Here is a 27,351-nt window from a genome sequence, read left to right as displayed (position 1 = left end):
ATATACACAAAATGGTAAAACTTCAAAGATAACACTGACCCAAAGAAGCTATACTCCTCCCCACCCCCCCAAAAATAGTATACATACTGTAAAATTACATTTTTATGAAATCCTGGAACAGGCAAAATTGACCTCTAGGGACAGAAAGCAATCAGTGTTTTTGTGAGACTGAATGGGGAGAGAGGATTGACTGGTATGGGACACAAGGGAACTTCTTGGGGTGGTAGAAGTGTTCTTTAACTTGACAGTGGTGATATTTGAGTGGAGGCTGTTTGGGCAAAGCAACTTAAAAATATTAGGGAAAAAAAAGCATAAATATCTCAAAGCATTGTGTACTCAAGTTGTTTCACAAGTGTCTTAGTTCTTGTGCTAATTTAAAGGAATCCTAATTGGAACTCATAAAGGATCCATTATGACACTGTGTACTATGATATGTGCCAAACACAAGGCCAACAGCCCTCACTCAAATAGCCATTGCCATATATTTTATTAAAATGATAAAATACAGTTTTTGTTGTTTATTAAATTCAACTTCATTGGGTACAATTTACATATAATATGAATCCTTTTATAGCATAGATTTTGGTAAATTCTGGTAAATGTTCAGTCCTTGTAAATATCACCATCCAAAACCCAAACTCAACCTGTTGCCATCGAGTCAATTCTAACTCATAGTGACCCTATAGGACAGAGTAGAACTGCCCCACAGGGTTTCCAAGGCTGTAACCTTTACAAAAGTAGACTGCCGCATCCTTCTCCCTCAGAGCAGCTGATGGGGTTTGAACTGTTAGCAGCCAAGCACTTAACCACTGAGCTACCAGGGTGCCTCTGTAAAAATACCACAATTAAATTATAGAATCAGGCTATGAGGGATAAATAGAACATTTTACCAAAGTAGAGAAGCAGAGAGGGCGATGGTATTGTAAGTAGAGGGAAAGGTGAAAATAAAGGAAAGGAGGGGTGAAATGGCACATTCAGAACCTAGAGAACAGGTACGAAGTGGAGAAAAATGGGGCCAGAACAGTGAGCCAATTCCTAATACCTTTTACAAACCTTTTTCTTAAGATAGTGTTTCCTTGTTCAACCAAATTATTCTGGGGAAGCTGATGACATAGAAATGAAACTTATCAGGGAACCCTATCTTATTACCACTCCTTTCATTCTTTGTATTTCCTACCATCATTTTTTTTTTTTTTTTTTTACCAGGATAGGGTCACTATGAGTCGGAATTGACTCGATGGCAACAGGTTTGGTTTTGGGTTTTTTGCCAGGATCCTGAGAACCTGTAGCGTTCTTTGGACCATACTTTGAAAAATCTCAGATTCTGGTCCAACACTTTAAGAGACAAGAAAGGGTCCAACAAAAGAGGGCACTGAGGCCCAGAGTGGTTAAATGACCTTTCCAAGGTCAAAACAAACAAACAAACAAACCCATTGCTGTCGAGTCAACTCCAACTCATAGTGACCCTGTAGGACAGAGTAAAACTGCCCCATAGGGTTTCCAGGGAGTGGATGGTGGATTCAACCTGCTGAACACATATACTAAAATTGGAACGATACAGAGAAGATTAGGGTGGCCACTGTACAAGGATGACATGCAAATTCCAAGATCACACACTTACATATGGTTGAGCCAACCCTTAAGCCCAAGTCTTCTGGCATTTATTCCATTGCTCATTCAACTACCCTTTATGTTCCAATTGTTTTATATCTCATCTCTAACATCTTAAACCTTTAAAATTGTTTCTTTAATAGAGATCTTCCCTTTTCTTTAAGATACAGTATCACTCCCAGTTGTACCACCTGCACCAAGCTAAATTATTCCTCGGTGTTTACACCTTTCAAATATTTATAGACCGTCATCATGGCACTGCTTAGTCATCCATCAGCCTCATTCTATGTACATATATAGCTCCTTTAATCTTCCTGTGCACGTCAGTTTCTCCAGTCCCTTTATCGTTGGTACCGTTCTTCTCTCTATGCCTGGAAGAGAACAGTTTGAGTATATTCCAGATGGGAAAAAATAACCCCAACATGTTGTAACAAGGAGGGAGAAAACTGCACCAAATAGATGAAAGGAACAATCTACAGGTTAATTAGTAGTATGGCCACAAAAATGTGCATCGTTTTTTTGTTTCAGAAATAAAGCAAAGCTGTATTTGTTGTAACTGTTTCTTCTTTGAACTTCACAGAATGCGGATAGTACCAGGCTGTGTTTACCGTCCACATTTTTGCTAAAGACCTTCAACTTTGCACTCCCTCTGTGTGGTATCTCTTGCTCAAGACAGAACTTCAAATAAAAGCATGGAGCAGGAGCTGATGCAAGAACCCGTTACGGGGCTTATCTGTTTTTATACGGTTTCTGTGGATTTACATGGTTTCTGGAAACTTCCTATAAGCCTTAGTAAGGAAGAGAGCACTTGACTTACCTTGCTAGTTAGTAAGCACTTGGGTATTAGTCATCCTGTAGAAATTAAATTTGTTTACCAAAATAATAATCTAAAAGTGGAAACTACTTTTAGTACAAGAGGAATCGCCCAGAAGTACTCCCTGGACGTAAATAGATCATAGCTATGACCCGGTCTTCTCGTTTCTTTTACTTCATAACTCTTCCAGTGTTTCAACAAAAGTGGGGGTCTTAAAGGGTTGTCCAGATATCACCACTAAGTGGATCCTCCTTACCTTCAGGGAGCCTTCATCTAAATTCAGTGTGTGTCTCCTATAAAATTTATCTCAGAATGAAAAAAGGAAGACTGAGAAGGTCCTTAAAACCTCCTCAATTCAATGTCTTTATTTTGTAGATGGGAAATACAGAGAGAGAATATAGCCAGCCCGGATGTGTGGCTTCCAAAGGAAATGCTCCATTTTTCTAAACCCTCATGTACTTCAGAAAGTCGTCCTTCAATCCCAAGCAAATCATCCCGTAGAACTTTCTGTACCTTTCTTCTGCTCTGCCCTCGGATGATCTCGCAGGCTCTGAGCTCGTGCAGGGTGGAGATGTGATTTCTTGCTGCGTTCTTATCATAACACATTGCTCTGCATCTCAGAAAGGAAGATAGCCGGTGGAGTTTATTAGACAGGAATTCAAGTCCTCTACTTTTCAAACACAGTGATTCTACTCATCTGGAGGTGGCAAAGAAGGGCAGCTGTTTATTTCCTCTCTCGCACAAAGCAAGACCGTGAAAGGAGTCATTCTCTGAATGAAAGGGGAGATGGGGAAGTTGGAGCTGTCTCATGTTTTATTCAGATGTTAACAAAGAAAATTGAGAAGTGTGTTTCCTTAAAATTGACACCATTTTTATCCCAAACATTCTGGTAAGTGATAGCAGATGACTGTACAAGCTTCTTGAAAGAAAGAGGATTTTTTTTTTTTTTCCAGGAGCGTCGTCCCGGTGGGAAGTTTTACCTAAAAGTAATACACTAATCGCTTTCAATCCTGCATATTTTCACATACTGTGTGCATACATACGTGTATTAATAACTGTTCCCTAGACATCACTCCGGCTCAGAGTGCTCGGCGTTGCTATGCAAGCACTGGCAATGGAATCAAGCCTACAGCTCAGCAAGGAGGGTTTTACAGAGACACGAGGGCGGTGGTGGCCTGACGTGGTAAGACTCTGTGTGCCTCTGGGTCTCCCTCTGAGCTCTGATATAACATGACATGTCCAGTTCTCATGGCATCCATCTGCCCACTCCACTGGGACTATAAACAGTGCTGCCTGCATTCGTAAGGAGTGTACGCCCTCAAAAGCTGTCCAGTCACTTGATGACTGCATTTCATCTTGGGGATTTTACACAGGAATTCCTCAGAATGTGGCCTCTGGCAGAAAGCCCCAGATTTATAAATACATTCTACTCTATTGTGCATGTGATTTATGTCAATAATCATAATATCATAATAAAAACTTATTTTTTTATGATTTTTATTATATCCTGGAAGAATTCCTTGCATTTTATTTTCCGTTATAATTATAAAAAAAATTTTTTTTAATACACACACAAATATATATATAAACATGTACATATATATACATGTATGTATGTAGGTTGTTGTTGTTAGGTGCTGTCAAGTTGATTCCAACTCATAGTGACCCTGTGTACCACAGAACAAAACACTGCCTGGTCCTGCACCATTTTCACAATCTTTGTAATGCGTGAGCCCATTATTGCAGCCACTGTGTTAATCCATCTCGTTGAGGGTCTTCCTCTTTTTTTGCTAACCCTCTCTTTTTTTTTTTTTCTACTTTACCAAGCATGATATATGTTGTCGTTGTTGTTACGTGCTATTGAGTCAATTCCAATTCATAGCGACTCCATGTGACAGAGTAGAAGTGCCCCTATAGGCTTGTCTAGGCTATAATCTTTACCGGAGCAGATTGCCTGGTCTCTCTTCCGTGGAGCCATAAGTGGGTTCAAGTCACCAGCCTTTTGGTAGTAGCTGAGTGCTTAACCATTGTACCACCAGGGCTCCTTTTATTATGTATTTATTTCTCCCAGCATGCTTTTAGATCCTGAGTGCTGGGATTACTGCCCCTATTTCACAGAAATAGCTTGCCCAAACTCACCAGATTCCTCACAGATGACATGTGGTGCAGACTAGAACCCAGCTCTTCTAACCACAGGTCTGCCACTTATTCCACTTGAGTTGGTTTTATGATTTAAAAAAAAAAAAAACCAACAACAAAAAACCTGGAAACCTTTTAGGAAATGAAATATTGTAAGTAACCCCAGTGTATGAAACAAATCTGCTCCGACTGGCCATGGTCAAGCAGAACCAGGGTTGAGGACAGAGGTCCTGGAGCCTTGTCCTCTGCGGCTCCGGGCACCTTGCAGAACGTCACTACCTGACATTTTGCTTCCATTCCTTTAGAATTTCAAAACATACAGACGTGCAAAAACACACCAGGGTGTTTGAGAGAGAAATGGAATGACGTGCTAGAGCCGGTGATAACGCAGTTAGCCCGGCGCTGGAGGCATGTAGTCGTCACCCTTGTAGACTGTGCAGTGGCCCCCACAGCGCTCCTGTTTACAAGAAATTTTGCCTTTATGCGAAGAGAGAAATTGCTCATGCTCAGGCAACAGCGCCTACTAGTGGAAAGAAACTAATATTTGAGGAAGCACACCTGGTAGATAGTTTCCTGCTGCTGAAAGAACGCTGTATTGAGACCCCAGGAAGCCTGCATTCAAGTCTCAGCTTTGCCTACCTGTTTGCTAAGGGATCTTAGCTAAGCAAGGTGCTGCCTGTTTCTGAGCCTTGGCTTTTGGATCTGTATGTGAGGAGGTTGGTCTGAGTTTTGTTTTATATTGAATCCTCTTGACAGTGTATTTATTATGGGCATTTGAGTCCAGTGGAGAAACCAAAGCCCAACTGGCTTCTCAGTGAAGTGGTACCAGTATGAGAATGTGGCCCGTCTCTAGTCCAGTGCCATGTATGGGTAACGTGGTCTAGCTCGCAGACCACTGGACTTGAAGCTGGGTAAACTGGATTTGAATTCCAACTGTGGTCCTTCTCAAGTCATATACAAGGTTATCCTCAGTTCACTCATCTGTAAAAAGAGGACAGTTGCCCTAGTCAGCTCTTAGAGTCTTTGTAAGATTCAAACGAGTGCATGGAAATTATGAAGTTCTATGTCAACTGGCACAATTTCCCCTCAATCTTCATGTATTAAGAATTTAAGAGAAGTAATAGTAGTTATAACTTTCATTTTTTTCACCTTTTAGTTTATATTCTAAGTCATATCCCTCATGGAGGCAGAAACTGTAAGGTAGAAATCTTAGCAACTACACAGATGCCTAAGATAGAAGGGTAATAGAATCATTGGAGAAACCCGTTAAGTGAAATACTGATCATTTGCATAAAGGTTTAAATATATATGATACAGTTATCCAGAGGATCTGTTTAGTGTTCTCACTCTTGCTTGCCTGCTTCTTTCTTTTTTGAAGCAGGAAGATAAGAGGGACATTTGAGAAAACTTAATGCACCTTAACAAGGTGAGTCATATGTCTCTATCTGCAAACTGGCTCCTGTTTTGTCTTGTTGTCAGTGTGTTTATTACACATTATGTAAGTGGCTTCCACCTCATCTGGAACGTATTCCTTTGCCTGAGCTCTGTCTGTTGGATGATTTAGATGGTCATATGCCACGTATTGAACTACAGTCCTATAAGCTCTTAAACCCTTTTAAGTTTCATTTTTGTCATTGTTAAAATGAGGATAATAATAATCCCTTTCTTGTTTGTCTCCACGGGCCATTGAGAAGTCAGGTGCATTAATGAATAAGAAAGTAATTTTAATATTGTAAAGCACTGTATGAATATTGTTCTTCTTTTTAGTTGCCATTGAGTTGACTCCGACTCATGGCAACCCCGTATACAACAGAATGAAATGTTGCCCAGTCCTGTGTCATCTTCAGGATCATTGGTATGCTCCAGTCCATTGTTGTGGCCACTGTGTATTTCTGAGTACCATCCAAACTAGAGGCTCATCTTCCAGCACTATATCAGACAATATTCTGTTGCAATTCGTAGGGGGTTTTCACTGGCTAATTTTCAGAAATAGATTACCAGGCCTTTCTTCCTGGTCTGCCTTAGTCTGGACATTCCATTGAAGCCTGTTCACCACAAGTGACCCTGCTGATATTTGAAATACCATTGACAAAGCTTCCAGCATCACGGCAACATACAAGCTGCCACAGTCAGACAAACTGATGTTTGGTCATGTGTAAATATAAACCAAACCAAACCAGTTGCTGCGAAGTCAATTCCAACTTATGGCGTCCGCATGCCTGCAGGGTAGAACTGCAATCAATAGAGTTTTCAAGTCTATGACCTTTTGAAAGCAGATCTCCAGGCCTTTCTTCCATAGTGCCTCTGGGTGAGTTCGAACCACCAACCTTTGGATTAGCAGTAAGTTCTTAACCATTTGTTCCACCCAGGGACTCCTTGTGTATAAATATGAAAAAATATAAGTGGTGCTTATTACCCTCGTGGGGGAGGATTGGAGCTGTTCTTGGGCACTGACATACAGTGGCTTTAGAAACACCCCCTTGGGTTAGCTCAGTATTTGGGGATTTCCCACCACCAAAGCTAAAAGTAACTGGACAAATCCAGGAGTGTTTTCAATGTTTGACTGGAGCTTAGGGGGAATGCAAATTCCCACGAGAGATACCATAGGGCAGATCTGAATCAGAATTCACAAATAATCGTTGCAGGAGCAGTTGTTACTGTTCTAGTAAATACTGATTTTTCTGTTAACAGATCAATCATGAAATGAATTTTAAATATAAAAAGTAGACTAAAAGAGTGAGAATATGAAAATGTCTATATGTAGGTATTCACTTGAAGGGAAATCTTACTTGAGCCATAATAGATGCTGATATTCCTGTCAGGAATGTTCTAAGATTTATACAAGTTTCTTGCCAGGCTGGATGTTTTTAGGAATTTTGGATCTTTTTTTTTTTTAAAGTAATAAGCTAGCCTAGAAAAAAAAAAAAAAGAAGAGTGGCTAAGTGAATGGGTTTGGAGACAGACTGCCTGGGCCCTAATTCCAGCTTCAATATTTAAGTCTGGCCTTGGGCAAGTTACTTAATGTCTTTATGCTGTCATTTCTTCAACTATAAAATGTGGATGTTGATAAGACCTATGTCATGGGATTGTTGGGAGGATCACATGAGGTAATAAATTTAGGCAGGTAGAACAATGCCTGGTACGTAATAAATGCTGAATAAATATTTTTTACTAGTATCGTTACTGTGGGGTCCACAAATTTTTGAATAGTAGGTGTTGAATTGCTATCCCCAAATTCTACTAGTAAAATATTGGTAAATATAATTCTTTAATAATTGCTTTAAAAATGCAGCTGCCCAGTGGAGGATGAACTAGATAAATTAAAAAAAAACAAAACCCATTGTCATCGAGTCAATTCCGACTCGTATCGACCGTATAGTACAGAGTGGAACTGCCCATAGAGTTTCCAAGGAGTGCCTGGTGAATTCCATCTGCTGACCTTTTGGTTAGCAGCTATAGCACTTAACCTCTACACCACCAGATAAACACTTGTGCTCATCCAAAGACTTCACCAAAAGAGTAAAAAGAGAACCTACAGGTGGGGAAAAATTTTTGGTTATGACATATCTGACAAAGGCCTAATCTCTAAATTTATAGAAATCTTCAACACTTCAACAACAAAAAGACAAACAATCCAATTAAAAATTGAGCAAAGGGTATGAACAGACACTTCACCAAAGAAGATACTCAGGTGGCTAACACATGAAGAAATGCTCTCAATCATTAGCCATTCCAAACTGGTTGCTGCTAAGTCAATTCCGACTCATAGCAACCCTATGGAACAGAGTAGAACTGCCCCACAGCATTTCCAAGGAGCAGCTGATCAATTTGAACTGCTGACCTTTTGATTTGCAGCAGAGCTCTTAACTGCGCCACCAGGGCTCCCATTAGCCATTAACCAAACCAAAACCAAACCCATTGCCATCGAGTCAAGTCCGACTCATGGCTACCCTATAGGACAGGGTTAGAACTGCCCCATAGAGTTTCCAAGGAGCGCTTGGTGGATTTGAACTGCCGACCCTTTGGTTAGCAGCCACAGCACTTTACCACTAAACCACCAGGGTTTCCTTCATTAGCCATTAGATGGATATCAAAACTACAATGAGATACCATTTCTATTCAGCAATAATAGTACTAATCAACATAACAAATTTTGGTGAAGTTGTGGAGAGATTGGAACTCTTATACACTGCTGGTGGGAATGTAAAATGGTGCAACCACTATGGAAAATGGTGTGGCACTTTCTTAAAAAGCTAGAAATAGAAATACCATATGATCCAGCAATCCCATTCCTAGGAATATACCCTAAAGAAATAAGAGCCATGACATAAATAGACACATACCCATGTTCACTGCAGCATTAGTCACAGTAGCAAAACGATGGAAACAACCTGAATGCCCATTACCAGATGAATGGGTAAACAAACTGTGGTATATGTATATACACACAATGGAATACCACAGAACTGTAAAGAATAGTGATGAATTCTGCGAAACATCTCACAGCATGGATGAATTTGGAAGACCTTGTGCTGAGTGAAATAAGTCAATCACAAAAGGACAAGTGTTGTATTATAAAAAACAAGAAAAGATTTACACACAGGAAAAAATTTTTTTTTGGTGGCTACTAGAGATGGCCTCCACATGTCTGTCAGTTTGTCATTCTGTCGGGGCTTGCGTGTTGCTGTGATGCTGGAAGCTATGCCACCGGTATTCAGATACCAGCAGGGAACTGCCAGAAATTCAGGCCGGTTTCAGAAGAGGACATGGAACTGGGGATATCATTGCTGATGTCAGATGGATCCTGGCTGAAAACAGAGGATGCCAGAAGGGTGTTTACCTGTGTTTTATTGAGTATGCAAAGGCATTCGACTGTGTGGATCATAACAAATTATGGATAACGTTGCAAAGAATGGGAATTCCAGAACACGTAATTGTGCTCGTGAGGAACCTTTACATAGACCAAGAGGCAGTTGTTCGGACAGAGCAAGGGGATACTGATCAGTTTAAAGTCAGGAAAGGTGTACATCAGGGTCGTATTCTTTCACCATACCTCTTCAATCTGTATGCTGAGCAAATATTCTGAGAAGCTGGACTATATGAAGAAGAACAGGGCATCAGTATTGGAAGAAGAGTCATTAACAACCTGCGTTATGCAGATGACACAACCTTGCTTGCTGAAAGTGAAGAGGACTTGAAGCACTTACTAATGAAGATCAAAGACCACAGCCTTCAGTATGGATTGCACCTCAACATAAAGAAAACAAAAATCCTCACAACTGGACCAATGAGCAACATCACGATAAACGGAGGAAAGTTTGAAGTTGTCAAGGATTTCAATTTACTTGGATCCACAATCAACAGCCATGGAAGCAGCAGTCAAGAAATCAAGAGACGTGTTGCATTGGGTAAATCTTCTGCAAAGGACCTCTTCAAAGTGTTGAAGAGCAAAGGTGTCACCCTGAAGACTAAGGTGCGCCTGACCAACCCATGGTATTTTCAAGGGCATCATATGCATGTGAAAGCTGGACAATGAATAAGGAAAACTGAAGAAGAATTGATGCCTTTAAATTGTGGTGTTGGCGAAGAATATTGAATATACCATGGAATGCCAAAAGAATGAGCAAATCTGTCTTGGAAGAAGTATGGCCAGAATGGTGAGACTGTGTCTTACATCCTTTGGACATGTCAGGAGGGATCAGTCCCTGGAGTAGCACATCATGCTTGGCAAAGTACAGGGTCAGCGGAAGAGGAAGACCCTCGAGGAGATAGATTGACACAGTGGCTGCAACAACGAGCTCAAGCATAACAATGATTTTAAGGATGGTGCAGGACCAGGCAGTGTTTCATTCTGTTGTGCATAGGATTGCTATGAGTTGGAACCAACTCGACGGTACCTAACAACAACAACAACCAGAAATGGGAGGGACAGGGAGGGAAGATTACTAACTAGATAGAAGACACATGTTAATACTGGTGAAGGGAAAGGCAATAGTAATATGAGGGAAGTCAGCACAACACGACCAAGGCAAAGGAAGACACTGAGAAGAATGCAAGAGTAAAGGGCAACTATTAATTACTGTAACATAGACAATCCTGCAGTAACAGTTTTAGCAAACAATAATTTATGAATGGATACATAGGTGGTGTGTGTGTATAGGTAGATAGGTGATAAAGAGATGTGGGAGGGCGTAAGGGAGTACACCCACCTGCAGATCCAGGTTTGGTGGTGGATATTTCTACATACATACTTGTAGGTGCTGCGTATATATTAATGTAGGCAGCAGGGCACACAAGGGGCACAGTCATGAGAACCTCTTAGACATAACCAAACACCTTGTGGGACAAAGTCCCTAGGCTCGAAGGTGAAGAACCATAGATTCCAGGGACATCTATGTCAATTGACACAACATAGTTCATAAAGACAATGCTCTGCATCCTACTTTGGTGAGTAGAGCCTGGGGTCTTAAAAGCTTGCAAGCGGCCATGTAAGATTCAAGTATTGGCCTCTTCCCATCCGGGGCAAAGGAGAGTGAAGAAAACCAAAGACTCAAGGGAGCAATTAATCCAAATGACTAATGGACCACATGAACCACAGCCTACATGACCCTGAGCCCAGAAGAACTAGATAGTGCACAGCTACCACCACCAGCCGCTCTGACTGGGATGACAACAGAGGGAGGGCCCCAGACACAGCGGGAAAAAAATGTAGAACAAAAAATCAGATTCACAAAAAAGACCAGACTTACTGGTCTGAAAGAGACTGGAGGAGTCCCCGAAACTATGGCCCTAAGAAATCCTTCTGACCTGGAATTGAAGTCATTCCAGGAGATCACCTTTTAGCCAAACAATAAAATAAAGGCCCATAAAATAAACAATAACACCCAAGAGGAATGAGTTTCTTAGAACAATCAACTATAGAGGATCAAAAGGACATTTGCCCAAAAGCAAAGATGAGAAAGCAGGAAGGGGCAGAAAATCCAGATGAAAGGAAATGGGGAACCCAGGGCGGAAATGCAGAGGTGCTAACACATTGTGGGGAATGCAACCAATACCGTGGAACACTTTATGTACAGACTATCCAATGGGAAAACTTACACCTAAAGGAAAATAAAATTTTTTTTTAAAAAATGCAGCTGCCACTAGTACCCACACATTGATTATCATCTTTAGAGAGTGATGAGCTTTAGCGATTCAGATATTTTGAATTGGCCAACACCTGCTATGGTTAGAGGGAGAAGGAAGAGGGCCCCATGCTAGGCACATTATGGCTATCACCTTCACTGAACTTCGTGGTCAGATAGTTAGGGCAGTTATTATGATCTCCTTGTTGGAGGCTCAGAAGAGATTACTACTTGGCACAGACTATATAGTCATTAAGTGCATTTGGGGGTATTGACGGATGGCTAGACAGATAACTCAGATCACCTGTCTGGTGAATATATCCACTTAGTTGCTTTTTATTTATTTTTTGTTTGTTTTGTTTTGCTTTTTTTGAACACACGGAACCTCATGCTCAGAAAATATAGGAAACATGTTGAGGGCCCCATAGCTAATAAGCATAAAGCATGACTGTCCGCTCTTTCTGACTTCTTTGTACCATCTTAGAAATATCTTTATTTAAAAGGTACCATGTATTATATCCAAAACTACACGGCAATGCTTTGCTTTTTATTTTTGCTTTATTGCTGCCGTCCCTGAGAATGGAGGTTGTTGTCAGAAAGCTGCTCTCATGGCTACTGCGTATGTGCATGAGATTTAGTTTAGAGAAGGTTTCGGGCCAGAGCGTATGGTGCTCACCTCACTGCTTGTGTCAGGCCAGTATTAGAATTCAGTGTCCTGCGATGTAGCTCCTTAGATAGGGCAAGGACTTTTGTTGGTGGTGGTGTGTGCCACTGAGTCGATTCCAGCTCACAGTGACCCTGTGTGATAGAGTAGAACTGCCCCATAGGGTTTCCTTGGCTGTAATCTTTACCGCAGCAGATCACCAGATCTTTATCCCACAGAACCACCAGGTGGGTTCGAACTTCCAACCTTTCGATTAGCAGCTGAGCACTTAACCATTGAGCCATCAGGTCTTTTCATACTAGCCGTTATTACTTTCTGTGACTTCTCTAGGACCAGCCATCCTTTGTGTAACACACAAGCATAGTTCTCTTTAAAGCAATGGTTTTCAAACCCACTGCACCTTAAAAGGAAACTCTGGTGGCGTAGTGGTTAAGTGCTACGGCTGCTAACCAAAGGGTCGGCAGTTCGAATCTGCCAGGTGCTCCTTGGAAACTATGTGGGGCAGTTCTACCCTGTCCTATAGGGTCGCTATGGATTGGAATTGACTTGACGGCAGTGGGTTTGGTTTTTGGGTTGCAGCTTAAAATGGCCTGGAGAGCCTCTAAAAGTAATTATTCCAGGGCCACCCCAGAGCAAATGAATCAAGATCTCTGAAGGTGCAGTGTGGGCATCAGAATTTTTTTTTTAAACTTCCCTGATGGAAAGCCCAGGTTTGAGGTTCAGCACTTCCAGACCTGCTATGAAGGCTCCTCACCTGTAGTACTGGCTTCCCCCACCTGTAGTACTGGTTTCCCCCACCTGTAGTACTGGTTTCCCCCACCTGTAGCAGATCCCCAGGCTGGGAGACACGGGAGTAATAAGTGATGCTGTTCCAGCTCTTGATCTTCCTTTCTTTTCCTGGGAGTAGGAATGGTCTCATTCACAGGGAATACAGGTAGCTTCAGAGCTATGACTAAGTAATAATAAAAGCATTCGTAGAAAAACCCACTTATTTCCAGCCTCTGCCCCATCACATTCTACCTTTGAGATCTTGCCCGAGTGACTTAACCTCAGGTTTCTTGTTTATAAAATCAGGATAATAGATAATAATGGTTGGTAGGATTAAATGAGCATGTGTGTAAAGTGCTTAGGGCAGTAGGGCCTGGCAATGGGGGAAAAAAATGCAATAATTTTGTTCTGCAGTTTTTTTCAACTTTCTTCACAACTGCAGTATATTCAAATCAGTGAGACATGCTTGCTACTCCAACCCTATGTGAGGCTCTTCCTTCCCACTGACCCCGCAAAGGTCCAGCCTAAGCAAATATACCTGTAAATGAATTGCCTTCTTGTTAGACTTCACCGTAACATCCCATTATCGGTTGGTCAGTTCGGTCTTCACTCAGATTATCTGAGCTGGTTAATTCCCCAGGCCTTTGTCCATCCCTTCCCAAACTGCTCTCCCTGACAGCTTTGTTTGGTTTGGTTTTGTTCTCCCATTAGTTAATTTTTATTTGGAGTCCCTGGGTGGTACAAACACTTAAGCATTAAACTGCTAGCTGAAAGGTTAGTGGTTCAGACCCACTCAGAGGCACCTCAGAAGACAGGCCTGGCCATCAGCTTCTGAAACATCACAGCCTTGAAAACCCTATGGAGCTTTTCTGCTTTGTACACATGGGATCGCCGTGAGTCAGAATCCACTCGAAAGCAACTAACAACAGTTTTTATTTGGGGCTAGAATGTTTCTTATTTGCCTGTCTCTGTAAGCACCATACCTCTACCACCGATCCTAGTGCCTCAGCAGTCATTACTCCTCTTCCTGGGGGGGGTGGGGGTGGGGGTGGGTGTGTGTGTGTGTGTGTGTGTAGGGCAGCGAAGGAGAGAGGGGAGCAGCCATCTAAAAGCATACCACCTACCCATCCCCTGAAACCACAAGCATCTCTGTAAAGACCATCTAAACAATAACATAGTGAAGTATTATAGTATACTGATAGATACAGAAGAGCGGTATTGGTTTAGTGGTGGAAGACCCAGGTTCAGTTCCTAGCCAATGCACTTCATGTGTAGCCATCACCCCTTTGTCAGTGGAGGCGTGCATGTTGCTATGATGCTGAACAGGTTTCAGCAGACCTTCCAGACTAAGATAAACTAGCAAGAAAGGTCTGGTGATCTACTTCTAAAAATCAGCCAGTGGAAAGCCTGTGGATCGCTACAGCCCGATCTGCGACTGATCGTGGTGATGGCACAGGACCGGGCAGCGTTTCTTTCTGGTGTACATGGGGTCTCCAAGAGTTGAGGGCTGACTGGATGGCAGCTAATGACAGTATAGATGACACAAGCAGAGTTAAAGAACTGGATTTGTCCTGCAATCCAGATTAAGATAGAATGAAGACTCCAGTGTTCTCAGAGCTAAATGGTACTAGCCATAGGAGACTGCATGTTGGTATATTATTTTAAGGCAGAGTCCAAGAAAATAGTGGAAACTCAGTTTGATGTATTCCCAGCTTAAATGGCTATCAGTTGACATTCTTTGTGGATCCTGTATTATCGGAGGCCATACAGCAGTGCTAGATGATAAATTCATTGACAACACAAAAGAGCTTGTTCTAGAGGTCTGGGGACCATGGTTTCAGGGGACATCTAAGTCAATTGGCGTAATAAAATCTATTAAGAAAACATTCTGCATCCCACTTTGAAGAGTGGCGTCTGGGGTCTTAAACGCTAGCAAGCAGCCATCTAAGATGCATCAGTTGGTCTCAAACCACCTGGATCAAAGGAGGATGAAGAACACCAAGGACACAAGGTGATTACGAGCCCAAGAGAGAAAGGGCCACACGAACCAGCAACTACATCATCCTGAGACCAGAAGAACTAGATGGTGCCTGGCTACAGCCAATGACTGCCCTGACCGGGAACACAGCAGAGAACCCCTGAGGGAGCAGGAGAGCAGTGGGATGTAGACCCCAAATTCTCATAAAAAGACCAGACTTAATGGTCTGACTGAGACTAGAAGGACCCCGGTGGTCATGGCCCCCAGACCTTCTGTTGGCCCAGGACAGGAACCATTCCCGAAGCCGACTCTTCAGACATGGATTGGACTGGACAATGGGTTGGAGAAGGATGCTGGTGAGGAGTGAGCTTCTTGGATCAGGTGGACACTTGAGACTATGTTGGCATCTCCTGCCTGGAAGGGAGATGAGAGGGTGGAGGGGGTTAGAAGCTGGCGAAATGGACACGAAAAGAGAGAGTGGAAGGAGGGAGCAGGCTGTCTCATTAAAAAATTAGGGGGAGAGTAATTGGGAGCGTGTAACAAGGTGTATATGGGTTTTTGTGTGAGAGACTGACTTGATTTGTAAACTTTCACTTAAAGCACAATAAAAATTATTTAAAAAAAAAAAAAAAAGAGCCTGTCGGGCTTTTATTAATTTAAGTGAACTAGCTTCTCTGATTGGGTGCTGGCAACGTATTTTTTATGAGAAAATTTAGTTAATTCTGTTCTGGTATGTTTTCAGCAGGTGGAAACAAACTAAGACATAAAGACATAGCTTTGGGAGATTATTCTTGTTGGTGAAAAACAACATGTATTATGATGCTACAGAAAAAAATTTCTTTCCGCCAACTCATTTTTGAACAGTGTGTCATTGAACTGTTTTGCATGCAGATGAAAACTGTTGGGGCGATTCTCATTGGTTTTTATCCTGAAAAGCAGTGCAGAAATAGGTACCCCTGGAACAGGGGCTCACCTTTACAGAGCATTAGGACTGCCTGAGGAGCTTTTAAAAATTCCAATCCCAGGACATCCCACCCTAGACCAATGAAGTAAGAATCGCTGGAACTCAGACCCAGGGAACAATGTTTGAAGTTTCCTGGGTGATTCCAACCTAGAGTAAGATCATGAGTCACTGACCTTCGACCTCAGCAGTTTAGGCACGGGTTGTCTGTTCTCACCTGTGCTAAGGCTACCAAGCCAAACCACTTGCCGTCGAGTTGATTCCAACTCATGGCGACTCCATGTGTTTCAGAGTAGAACTGTGCGCCATAGTGTTTTCAGTGGCAGATTTGGGGGATGTAAATCACCAGGCCTTTCTTTTGAGGTGCCTCTGGGTAGACTCAAACCTCCCATCTTTTGGTTAGGCGCCAAGTATATTAACTGTTTGCACTACCCAGGGACTTTGTTAGTGCTATAAGGATCCCATAAAATAAAAGCTTTGGTGATTGGAAAATGCTCTCATCCTAGAACTTTCAGTGATGTCATATGGGCTGTCCCATAAAGGACACAAACTCATTCTATTATCTTTTTATGCCTTTAGTGGAAGATAATTTCTGAATCAGCTTAATGGGAGCTGTGCTTTAGAAAATAATTCCCGTGGCTGTATGTAGAATAAATTGGAACAGACTTTGTTTCTAAGAATACTTGACCATCACTTCACTACCCTTATGTAACCTTATTGATGCAACTATTTGACCAGGAATTTTTTCAGAATATGCTATAGAAAGTGCTTAATGAGAAAGCATTGATAAATCATATAATTGGCATATAGAACTTCAATCCATTATGATATTTAAAGATAGAATATTAATTTTGCTATGCCTCGAAATTCTAAGTCAAGTAGCAAAGAGAACATGAAGAAAAATGTGACTGGGCTTGATGTCTGCATAAATTTACTATTTTACATTTGATCTTGACTAACGTGCAAGTTTGGGAGTATGGTACCCCTGATCACCGTGGCACCATCTCTCAAAATGGCTATGGACCTTCTTTAATTACCACCTCCAAAACAAGTGGTATTTGCAAAAGAGGGCCTATGGTCTATTCTATTAATGCTTCAATGGTACAGGAAAAACAATTTTAAATAAAAAAATATATATCTTTGCATTAGAAAGGGAATAAACTCACATTACCAAAACAGAAAACTGGAACCAATACAGAAGAATGCCGCTACCCCATACCCTTCCTCCCTTGCTCAACCTGTTGCTTTGCCTGCAATGTCATCCGCCTCCCATGAAATTCCTAAAAATGACTTGTCCAAGTTCTGCCTGTCCTCCCATACTTGGCTCAAGTGTGAAGACAGCCATAAAACCTTTCCATTTGTAAGAGGGGGTAAATCAGAGATAGGGGAATAACCAGGAACCCATTGCAATAGCCCAGTGAGAGATAAGGAAGCCCGATTCAGGGGCTAGGCATGTGATGGAAGGATAGGGCTTCAGAGACACCACAGAGATTGCTGCAGATATGGCGGGGGTGGGGGCGAGATAAGAGGAAGCCATGGCTGACCTCACAGTCAGGGGAAGGAGAGAGAGAGACACGCAGGCATACGCACACACAAGCTCTTCTTTTGTGCACCAAGAATCTTAACTCCTTGATGAAATCCTCCCCAAGTTGTCCATTCCTCTGTCATCGGACAGAGCTAAGTATTGCCAACAAGATCCTGGGTCTGAGCTTCAGCTTCCTACAGGCCTCTGATCCACTATGTTTCCTTTGTGTTCTGATGCCTTGCAATGTCGTACCGTTCCCCTGGGTTTTCTTGTTTGAAAGTGCAGAGATACTTGTCTTAACAAGACAGGTGCTAAGATCATGGTGTGCTTTTAATGGTGTGTGGTGTAAGGCCCTCTCCAGGCAAGGATGTGTTATGCCTGAGTGGGTTTCTTTCCATTCTGAACGCCTCCCTACAAGACAGAGTTTGTAAATTTTTGTTTAATGTGAAAAGGGAACATTTGGGCACCTTTTCTGTCCTGCTCAAGTGTAAGGCTATTTTTATTTTTTGTTCTTCACTGTTTTTCTGTGCTTGTGATTTTAAAGGTGCCAGACTGACTGCCCTCAAGGCTAGTGTCCCTGATTTCTTCCAAGAATAGGAAAATTACACGGGAGGCAGCAGATCTAGTTGTGTCTGGGTCCAGCACATTCATCTGACCTGCTATGGAAGAATATTCCCCAAAAACTAAAGGAGAAGTTTGTCCCTTAGAAATATAGTCCATCTGCTTTCATAGCTGAGCAGACAAAACCTTGTTTTGCCCATACTAAATCAGTGCGGAGTTTTAGGATCCAATAAGCCACCAAAAAAATTCCTTCTTTGGAGGAACTAAAATGTTTTTCTCTCTTCTATCGCTGCTTGTCGAAATTCCATCCTTTAAGATTGGCCTGAAATGCCTCTTTCTCTACAAAACCTTTCTTGAGCCCTTTGAGATGTGTTCTTTGCACATTTCTGTGGCACCTTCTCATATGTTCCTTTGCATATTTTGTCCTGGGATTGTTGCTTGTATGTACTTTTGTAATGACTGCGACAGGCAGTAATCTTTATCTAATTCGTTCCTGTATATCCCACAGAAGCAGGACATAGTATTGGATGAATAGTAGGTACTTGGATTGTCTATTGAATAGGTAAAAATCTCAAGGATGGTCCTTTCAGCCTGACCTTTAAGGCTCTACTTCGGCCTTTCTTTTTCTGATCAGTAATTGAAGTTCACTCCCAGATGCTCATGGGTAGCTATCAGCCTGTCCATAGATCACGTAGGCTTAGGCTTTTGGGTTCCAGATATTAAACTTTGGGCATCCATGGTCAGGGTCAAAACTGCTACCTCTAAGCTGCCTAGTAGACCACCATGACAAGTTGTTGATAACATTCGGTGAGAACTCTTTTTTCACAGAGTGTGGGCCCCAGATCATTAGTATTCCCTGGTCCTCTTTGAAGTTTAGAAAGGGAAAGAGTAACAATTTTTTGTTTATTTCATGACTTGCATTTAAAACATTTGAAATGTAAAATTATAACTTTCAAAAGAATCCAGCGTGCTTTTAATAATCATTGTGTTCTTAAAGGCAGCACAAGTACGACAATACCTGTGGTGATTGGTGTGTTTTAGCCAATGTTCAGTAACAGTGCATTCAGCTCAGAGTGTTTTCACATCATTTGTATATTTTACTTCTGCTGCTAAACTTGCGTTTTTTCATATCACTATTGTATTGCATTAGTTCTTCACCAAAAAGATCTGCAAGGTGAATATGATTCATTGAAGGCAAAAAATAATAATGATAATAAAGATAATACCATGAAACTATTTCATAACATTAAAATGTAAAATTTAGTGAAATAAATTCCAATATGACCATGAGAAGTGAATCTGTATATGGTGATATGAATATGGTGATTTTGTAGAAGAAGTTGAAACACATTTGAATAATAAGTATGATGATGAATCTTTAAAAATTACATTTTATGGATTACATTGGGCAAATATGCTGCAGAAGACCTCTTTAAAATGTTAAGAAACAAAGATGTCACGGTGAGGATTAAGGTGCGCCTGACCCAAGTCATGGTATTTTCAGTTGCCTAATGTTTTTTTAATGTACATGAGAAAGCTGGACAATGAATAAAGAAGATTGAAGAAAAATTGATGCCTTTGAATTATGGTGTTGGCGAAGAATATTGAATGTACAGTGGACTCTCAGGAGAACGAACAAATCTATCTTGGAAGAAGTACAACCAGAATGCTTTTTGAAGGAAGGATGGCGAGACTTCATCTCATGTACTTTGGACATGTTATCAGGAGGGCCCAATTCCTGGAGAAGAACATCATGCTTGGTAAAGTAGAGGATCAGTGAAAAACAGGGAGATGTTCAATAAGATAGACTGACACAGTGGCTGCAACAATGGGCTCAAACACAGCAATGATTGTGAGGATGGCTCAGGACTAAGCAGTATTTTGTTCTGTTGTACATACGGTCGCTATGAGTGGAAACCGACTTGATGACATCTAACAAACAACAACATGGATTGGTTATCCAGTTGCCCCAGTTCTCAATGTGTTTTCTGTTATGAAACATTGTCAAGTGGCGGCATCAATTCTCAGAATTTTAGCATCATTGTCAAGCATAGCACGGAGAACCTTACAGCAAACCAATTGAGTCCTCCCCCCCAGAATAATCATAAAAATAATGTCATATGAAATAACAATTTGTTACTAAAGGTGGTGGTGTCCAAAATGTTGAAGTCATCATTCCAAGTTATACATCTTATAATAACAACAGGTACAAGTTAACTCTTAGATTTGTTGTCGTTGGTTGCTTGGTTGTTAGTAGCCTATAAAACCAACCACGAAGTTTATTAGAAATATTATACAAAATTATTTTATCAAATGACAAGGATATGATATTAAGACTTCATGATAGTATCAGCTTTGTAGAAACAGCTCAATTTCTAAGAGCATTTGATATTTCTTACTCCTTATAGAAAGAAATTAATAATGTATGATTTGGGCCATACTTTAAAGACTTACCAAATCCTGCGACAGAATATAAGGAAATAATTTCCAGGGCCAAATGCAACCAGAGACAATTTGGAATATGTTTGCCTCTTTTCTTCCAAATTGAAACATTTAGCCCTCTCGTATTTGAGTGTGAAATGGTTGTCAGTCCAGCGTGATGGAGTGCTGAAAGGCAGCCTTCGGTGAGAAATCTCTATGTGATGCTAGATCTGTGTTCAATCTTGATGCACAAAACTAGTAAGAAGAAATATAATGTAGTAGCTGAGAGCATGGGTGCTGAAGCTAGACTCCGTGAGTTTGAAGTGACTTAACCACTTTATGACTTAACTTCCTTCAGCTGTAAAATGGAATAATAACAGTACCTACCTCATAGCGTTCTTGTGAATATTAAATAAGTTAATACATATAAAGCACCAAGAACAATGCTATAAAAATGGCATGGGGGGCAGCGTCTGACCACCTCTCTCTTCACAACAGGGAAGGAGGATCAAGATCAATAGCGCAAGGCTGATTCCTATGAGGTGGAGGTCAGACATGCCTTCTGTCTCTGTCATCTTTACCAATTCTGACACCAACCGTTCCTCCCATGGTACTCTCTACTTCTCTGCTGGGTCCAGTAATTCATTGCAATGGCCACACAGAACTCACAGATAATACTCATGGTTATGGGGTTTATCAGGGAAGTAACAGGTTACAATTTAGGTTGAGGAATGCACACGATACAGTTTGTCCATCAGGACAGCCTCTTCCCAGCCGTGCTCACAAGCACACCCTCTCTGGCTCCTCAGCTTCTAACCTGCTCAGGCAAGTATTACAAAGTTCTTTTAGCTCTGCCAATATGTGACCAGAGGCACCCCACTCTGCCGGCAAGCCTCCTACCCAAAGACACTCAGCTTTCTCACTCAGTGGGCCAAGAAGCCCACCACACCTCTCCTGCCAGTATCTCCTTTTGGCCTCTCCTGCCTCCATTTCTCTGTCACCGCTTCCCACTATCCTCAGCGTTACAGCTTTCATTCATGTTCTCTCTCTTGGTTCCAGGAGCTTCTCAGTACGGGGATTCCCACATCCAAATGATGTGCTCTAATCCTGGCTATTATTTCTTGGTGGTGATGAGATCCCCTCCTCACCTCTGGAATGACTCAATTCAAGCCCAGTAACCAGTTCCCTTGGTGGGCCACAATTACCTTATTTGCACAGTCCTACCCAGTCACTTGGGCTGGAGTTACAAGACCACAGTGAGAAAGGACACACAAAAGTGATCCATCACACCGTAAATGCCTAATATACATGAAGCATTATGTTTGCTATAACTTATCAGTAAAAACCTGAAAATTCTTATTGATGTTCCCAGTGATCTGTAATTACATATTAGGATTTTCTAACTTAGTTGAAATAAAGAATAAGAAGGGAAACTGAATGTCGAGCCAGATACAGATATTTTGGTGAAGATTGCAACTAGCGTCATGCCTCTCACTGATCTAAATATTTCTATTAAATTTTATTGTTATCATTTGGAATTTTTTAAACCTAAATCTGATATCCATATATAGACCAGATGCCCTGTTAACTGATCTAAAAATACTGGAAGTTTGTGGAACGCTGGGCTGGACGATGACAATCAGGTCTGTGAGGGGCTCAGAACCCTACAGTACACAGAATGGGTGCAGAATTTAGGGATGTTCCAACTAAGAGCCATTCCGGAGGCAGTGATAACCTAATTCTAATATCTTAAAGGTCATCGAGTCCAAGAGAGGTACGAATTGATCTGTGAGGCCACAAAGACATAAGTAGAACTATTGGGTAGCAGTTAGAGTGAGGAAGCATTTTTTTGGTTAAATGTGGGAAAGAACTTTCTACAGCCGAAGCTGTCTTGAAAATAAAAGGGGCTGCCTTGTGTTCTGCCTGCCCTTGAGGGCTACAGCAGAGGTTTTACAAACAGGGGTTTTGTGAAGGGGATTAAAGTTTGAGTTTGGACCCCGCTCCCTCACAGTCTAACTGGATGCATAGACTTTCCACAGGAAGGGCTCTCCTAGACTGTTTGTAGAGCATGCTCTGCACTCCTAGCATCCTGAGGCATGGTCCTTTTACACTTCCCTGTGAGATTAGAGGCAGAGGGGGTAGAATGAGCACTAGACTCCAAATTAGGAAACCTGAGCTTAACTCAGTTACTTTTTGTGGAACTTTGGGCTGGGAGGGTTAATTTCCTCACTGATTGATGTACAAATCCCCATCATGCCAGCCTTACAAAGGACTGAAAAACTACAGGTTGCCCCTGAGTCTCTTCGACTCATGGAGACCCCATGTGTGTCAGAGTAGAACTGGGCTCTGTAGGGTTTCCAGTGACTGGTTTTTACGTGAAAGTAGGTCACCAGTTCTTTCTTCCAAGGTGCCGCTGAGTGGATCAGAACCACCAATCTTTTGGTTAACAACCCAGCATTTTAACCAATTGCACCACACTGGGAGTCCTTTACAAATGATAAATCCGTTGCCATCCAGTCAGTTCCTACTCATGGTGACCCATGTGTGTCAGAGTAGAGCTGCACTATATACGATTTTCAGTTACTGTAATCTTGTGGAAATTGATCGCCTGGACTTTCTTTTGCAGCATCACTGGGTGGACTTGAACCCCCAACCTTTTGGTTAACAGCCAAGCATATAACCATTTACGCCACCCAGGGACCCTTTTACAAAGAAAGAATAGTGGCGGCTCTGCTGGTGATAGCGTCAGTGGTGGCGATGGCAGTGGTGGTTCCATCGCTGCTGCTGACATGATGAATCTGCTGTCTCACCCATGTTGGCTTCATTCGAAGGACTAGAGTTTTTCCTAACAACCAATCCCTTTTTCTTTCAGGCCGTTGTGCTCGCTGTGGGGAAAACGTGGTTGGGGAAGGTACAGGCTGTACTGCCATGGATCAGGTCTTCCACGTGGATTGTTTTACCTGCATCATCTGTAACAACAAGCTCCGGGGGCAGCCTTTCTATGCCGTGGAAAAGAAAGCGTACTGTGAGCCCTGCTACATTGTAAGTCTGGGTTTGTTCCTCAAATGCTTGGTAAAAGGGACTTCGTTAGCAAAAAGCCAATCACTCCAGCTGGAATGTAAACATCCGATCTTTATTCCTCCCCTGACCATAGAAAACATGTATGTGACGTGAATAAGCGTGTCTTAAATTATTCCTTCTTTCTATCCCCTGCTCATATGAGGTCGGAAAGGTGCATTGGGATGGGGCTACCATTCAATTGGTGGTCTGCTGGGAAGATCCTGTTCCTATGACTTTGAAGGGTATACTTACAAGCTAGCATGTTTCTTCCCAAAGTATCAGAAGGCTTCATAAGTAGCAGAGTTGCACTTCCCGTTATTAAGCCTCACCCTACATTTGGAGTTCCCAATGCTTTTAGGGAAGCTTTGCAGGCCCTCTGGACTCATCAATGTTCTTTCAAACTCTTGGGCCTTTGAATCACCCCTTATGCTACCCAGGATATTTCTTACCTTCCATTCCCCAGCAGATTTTCTATGATGCAAACAGAGAAACACTTCATATAGAGCACCTTAAAGGGAATTGTCATGTCTGTCAGTTTGTTGCACTGTGATGGCTTCTGTGTTACTATGATGCTGGAAGTTATGCCACTGGGATTTCAAATACCGGTAGGGTCACCCATGGTGGACAGGTTTCAGCCGAGCTTCCAGACTAAGACAGAGTAAGAAGAAGGACCTGGCGGTCTACTTCTGAAAAAAATTGGCCAGTGAAAACCTTGTGAGTAGCAGCGGAACATTAACCGATCTGGTGCCAGAAGATGAGCCTCAGGTTGGAAGGCACTCAGAAGTAACGATTGTAAGGATGGCTCAGGACCAGGCCGTGTTTTGTTCTGTTGCACATAGGATCTCTATGAGTCAGAACTGATTCAATAGCACCTCACGTAACATATCATGAAGGGAAGTGAGTAGTAATGCTGGCTGAGCTAATACGTGTTTTCCGTTTTTGAAATAACACAACTGTGTTTTAATAACATAGCTGTGTGACTCTAAAAAAAGTACTCATAGTTACATTACCTCCACTTTTTTACAAGGTTACCTAATCTATGCATTAAATTATCTTATGATAGAGAAATGTGAAAAATGAGCACAAACTTTTTTTTAACCTAAATATTTTTTCTATCTTTCTGTATGATTTTAATCTCTCTATTTAACACTAGTGGGAGCCCTGGTGGAACAGTGGTTAAGTGCTATGGCTGCTAACCAAAAGGTTGGCAGTTTGAATCCACCAGCCACTCTTTGGAAACTCTATGGGGCATTTCTACTCTGTCTTGTAGGGTCGCTTTAGGGTTGCTATGAGTCGGAATAGGCTCAAGGGCAACAGGTTTGTTTTTTGGTTTCTGATTTAACACTAGTTAGGGAAACAAAAGTAGTACTTCTTTGCAAACCCACAAAAAAAAAAAAAAGAATGTTTTAGCCATCAGCACTTATGCATTTAAACATCCAAGAAGCCTTGGGTGCAAGATATGGGAAACTATACATAGCCCTGCAGATCCCCAAGGTCCAACCTTATGGCAGAAGTTTCTGGCGTCATTGGTTTCTTCCAGTAACTGACATCTCTGAAACTCTGCAGCCACGAGGTCTGCAGCACAGATCTGAAATTTCTTCAAGATTAAGGCTTTGTATGATTTAATATTGTTTTGCATCTTTTAGGTCGAGGTGCATTTTCATTTTTCTCCCCAATGGCAACTTCAACACACATCATGACATTATACGGCCACAGAACTATGGAGCTAGAAAAAAAATCTTAAGATCATTTGCCTAACTCTCCTCTCCTTAAGAGTGTCTCTTTAAGGGAAACAAGGCGATATAGGACAATAAAAGTTAGGTTTTTACTTAGAAAAATAGGGGTAAATATTAAGGTAACCACAAAGAGGTATAACAACTCCATAACTCAAAATAAAAACCAAGAAAAACTTAACGACTCAGCAAACGTAAGGTCAACTACTATGAAAATGAGGAACACACAATTTACAAAGAAAAATGTCTCAGCGCAAAAAAGTAAGTGGAAAAATGAAATTGTCAACAACACACACAAAAAGGCATCAAAATGACAGCACTAAACACATACTTATCTATAATTACGCTGAGTGTAAATGGACTAAATGCATCAATAAAGAAACAGAAGAGAGTCTCAGACTGGATAAAGAAACACGATCCATCTATATGCTGCCTACAAGAGACACACCTTAGACTTAGAGACACAAACAAACTAAAACTCAAAGGATGGAAAAAAATATATCAAGCAAACAACAAGCAAAAAAGAGCAGGAGTACCAATATTAATTTCTGACAAAATAGACTTTAAAGTTAAATCCACCGCAAAGGATAAAAAAGGACACTACATAATGATTAAAGGGACAATAGACCAGGAAGATATAACCATATTAAATATTTATGCACCCAGTGACAGGGCTGCAAGATACATAAAACAAACTTTAACAGAACTGAAAAGTGAGATAGACACCTCCACAATTATAGTAGGAGACTTCAACACACCACTTTCGGAGAAGAACAGGACTTCCAGTAAGAAGCTCAATAGAGACACGGAAGACCTAATTGCTACAGTCAACCAACTTGACCTCATAGACTTATACATAACACTCCACCCAACAGCTGCAAAGTATACTTTTTTTTCTAGTGCACATGGAACATTCTCTAGAATAGACCACATATTAGGTCATAAAACAAACCTTTGAAGAATCCAAAACATCAAAATATTACAAAGCATCTTCTCAGACCACAAGGCCATAAAAGTGGAAATCAATAACAGAAAAATTAGGGAAAAGAAATCAAATACTTGGAAACTGAACAATACCCTGCTGAAAAAAGATTGGGTTATAGGTGACGTTAAGTAGGGAATAAAGAAATTCACAGAATGTAACGAGATTGAAAACACTTCCTATCAAAACCTCTGGGACACAGCAAAAGCAGTGCTCAGAGGTCAATTTATATTGATAAATGCACACATACATAAAGAAGAAAGAGCCAAAATCAGAGAACTGTCCCTACAACTTGAACAAATAGAAAGCGAGCAACAGAAGAATCCATCAGGCACCAGAAGAAAACAAATAATAAAAATTAGAGCTGAACTAAATGAATTAGAGAACAGAAAAACAATTGAAAGAATTAACAAAGCCAAAAGCTGGTTCTTTGAAAAAATTAACAAAATTGATAAACCATTGGCCAGACTGACTAAAGAAATATAGGAAAGGAAACAAATAACCCAAATAAGAAACGAGATGGGCCACATCACAACAGACCCAACTGAAATTAAAAGAATCATATCAGATTATTATGAAAAATTGTACTCTAACAAATTTGCAAACCTAGAAGAAATGGATGAATTCCTGGAAAAACACTACCTACCTGAACTAACACAATCAGAAGTAGAACAACTAAATAGACCCATAACAAAAAAAGAGATTGAAAAGGTAATCAAAAGAAACTCCCAACAAAAAAAAAAAGCCCTGGCCCGGATGGCTTCACTGCAGAGTTCTACCAAACTTTCAGAGAAGAGTTAACACCACTACTACTAAAGATATTTCAAAGCATAGAAAAGGACGGAATACTACCTAACTCATTCTATGAAGCCACCATATCCCTGATACCAAAACCAGGTAAAGACATCACAAAAAAAGAAAATTACAGACCTATATCCCTCATGAACATAGATTCAAAAATCCTCAACAAAATTCTAGCCAATAGAATTCAACAACGTATCAAAAAAATA

At 41.2% G+C, this 27,351-nt stretch overlaps 1 protein-coding gene and 1 non-coding gene across 31 annotated transcripts in view; both read left to right on the top strand.

Moving 5' to 3' along the window:
* LPP (LIM domain containing preferred translocation partner in lipoma) overlaps positions 1-27,351 on the top strand; it is a 761,291-nt gene that overhangs the window by 622,947 nt on the left and 110,993 nt on the right. For all 30 annotated transcript variants that reach the window (XM_023551613.2, XM_023551608.2, XM_023551599.2 and 27 more), the window contains one exon: positions 23,439-23,608. In XM_023551613.2, the coding sequence (XP_023407381.1) occupies positions 23,439-23,608 (170 nt within the window). The remainder of the gene's footprint in view (positions 1-23,438; positions 23,609-27,351) is intronic.
* On the top strand, positions 1,515-1,625 carry LOC111751459 (U6 spliceosomal RNA). Its single transcript, XR_002786578.1, has one exon. It is a non-coding gene; the product is annotated as a U6 spliceosomal RNA (small nuclear RNA).

Source organism: Loxodonta africana, chromosome 1, assembly GCF_030014295.1.
Source record: "Loxodonta africana isolate mLoxAfr1 chromosome 1, mLoxAfr1.hap2, whole genome shotgun sequence".
Taxonomy (NCBI): domain Eukaryota; kingdom Metazoa; phylum Chordata; class Mammalia; order Proboscidea; family Elephantidae; genus Loxodonta; species Loxodonta africana.
Note: the sequence above shows the minus strand (reverse complement) of the source record. Positions and strands in the feature narration are given on the sequence as shown.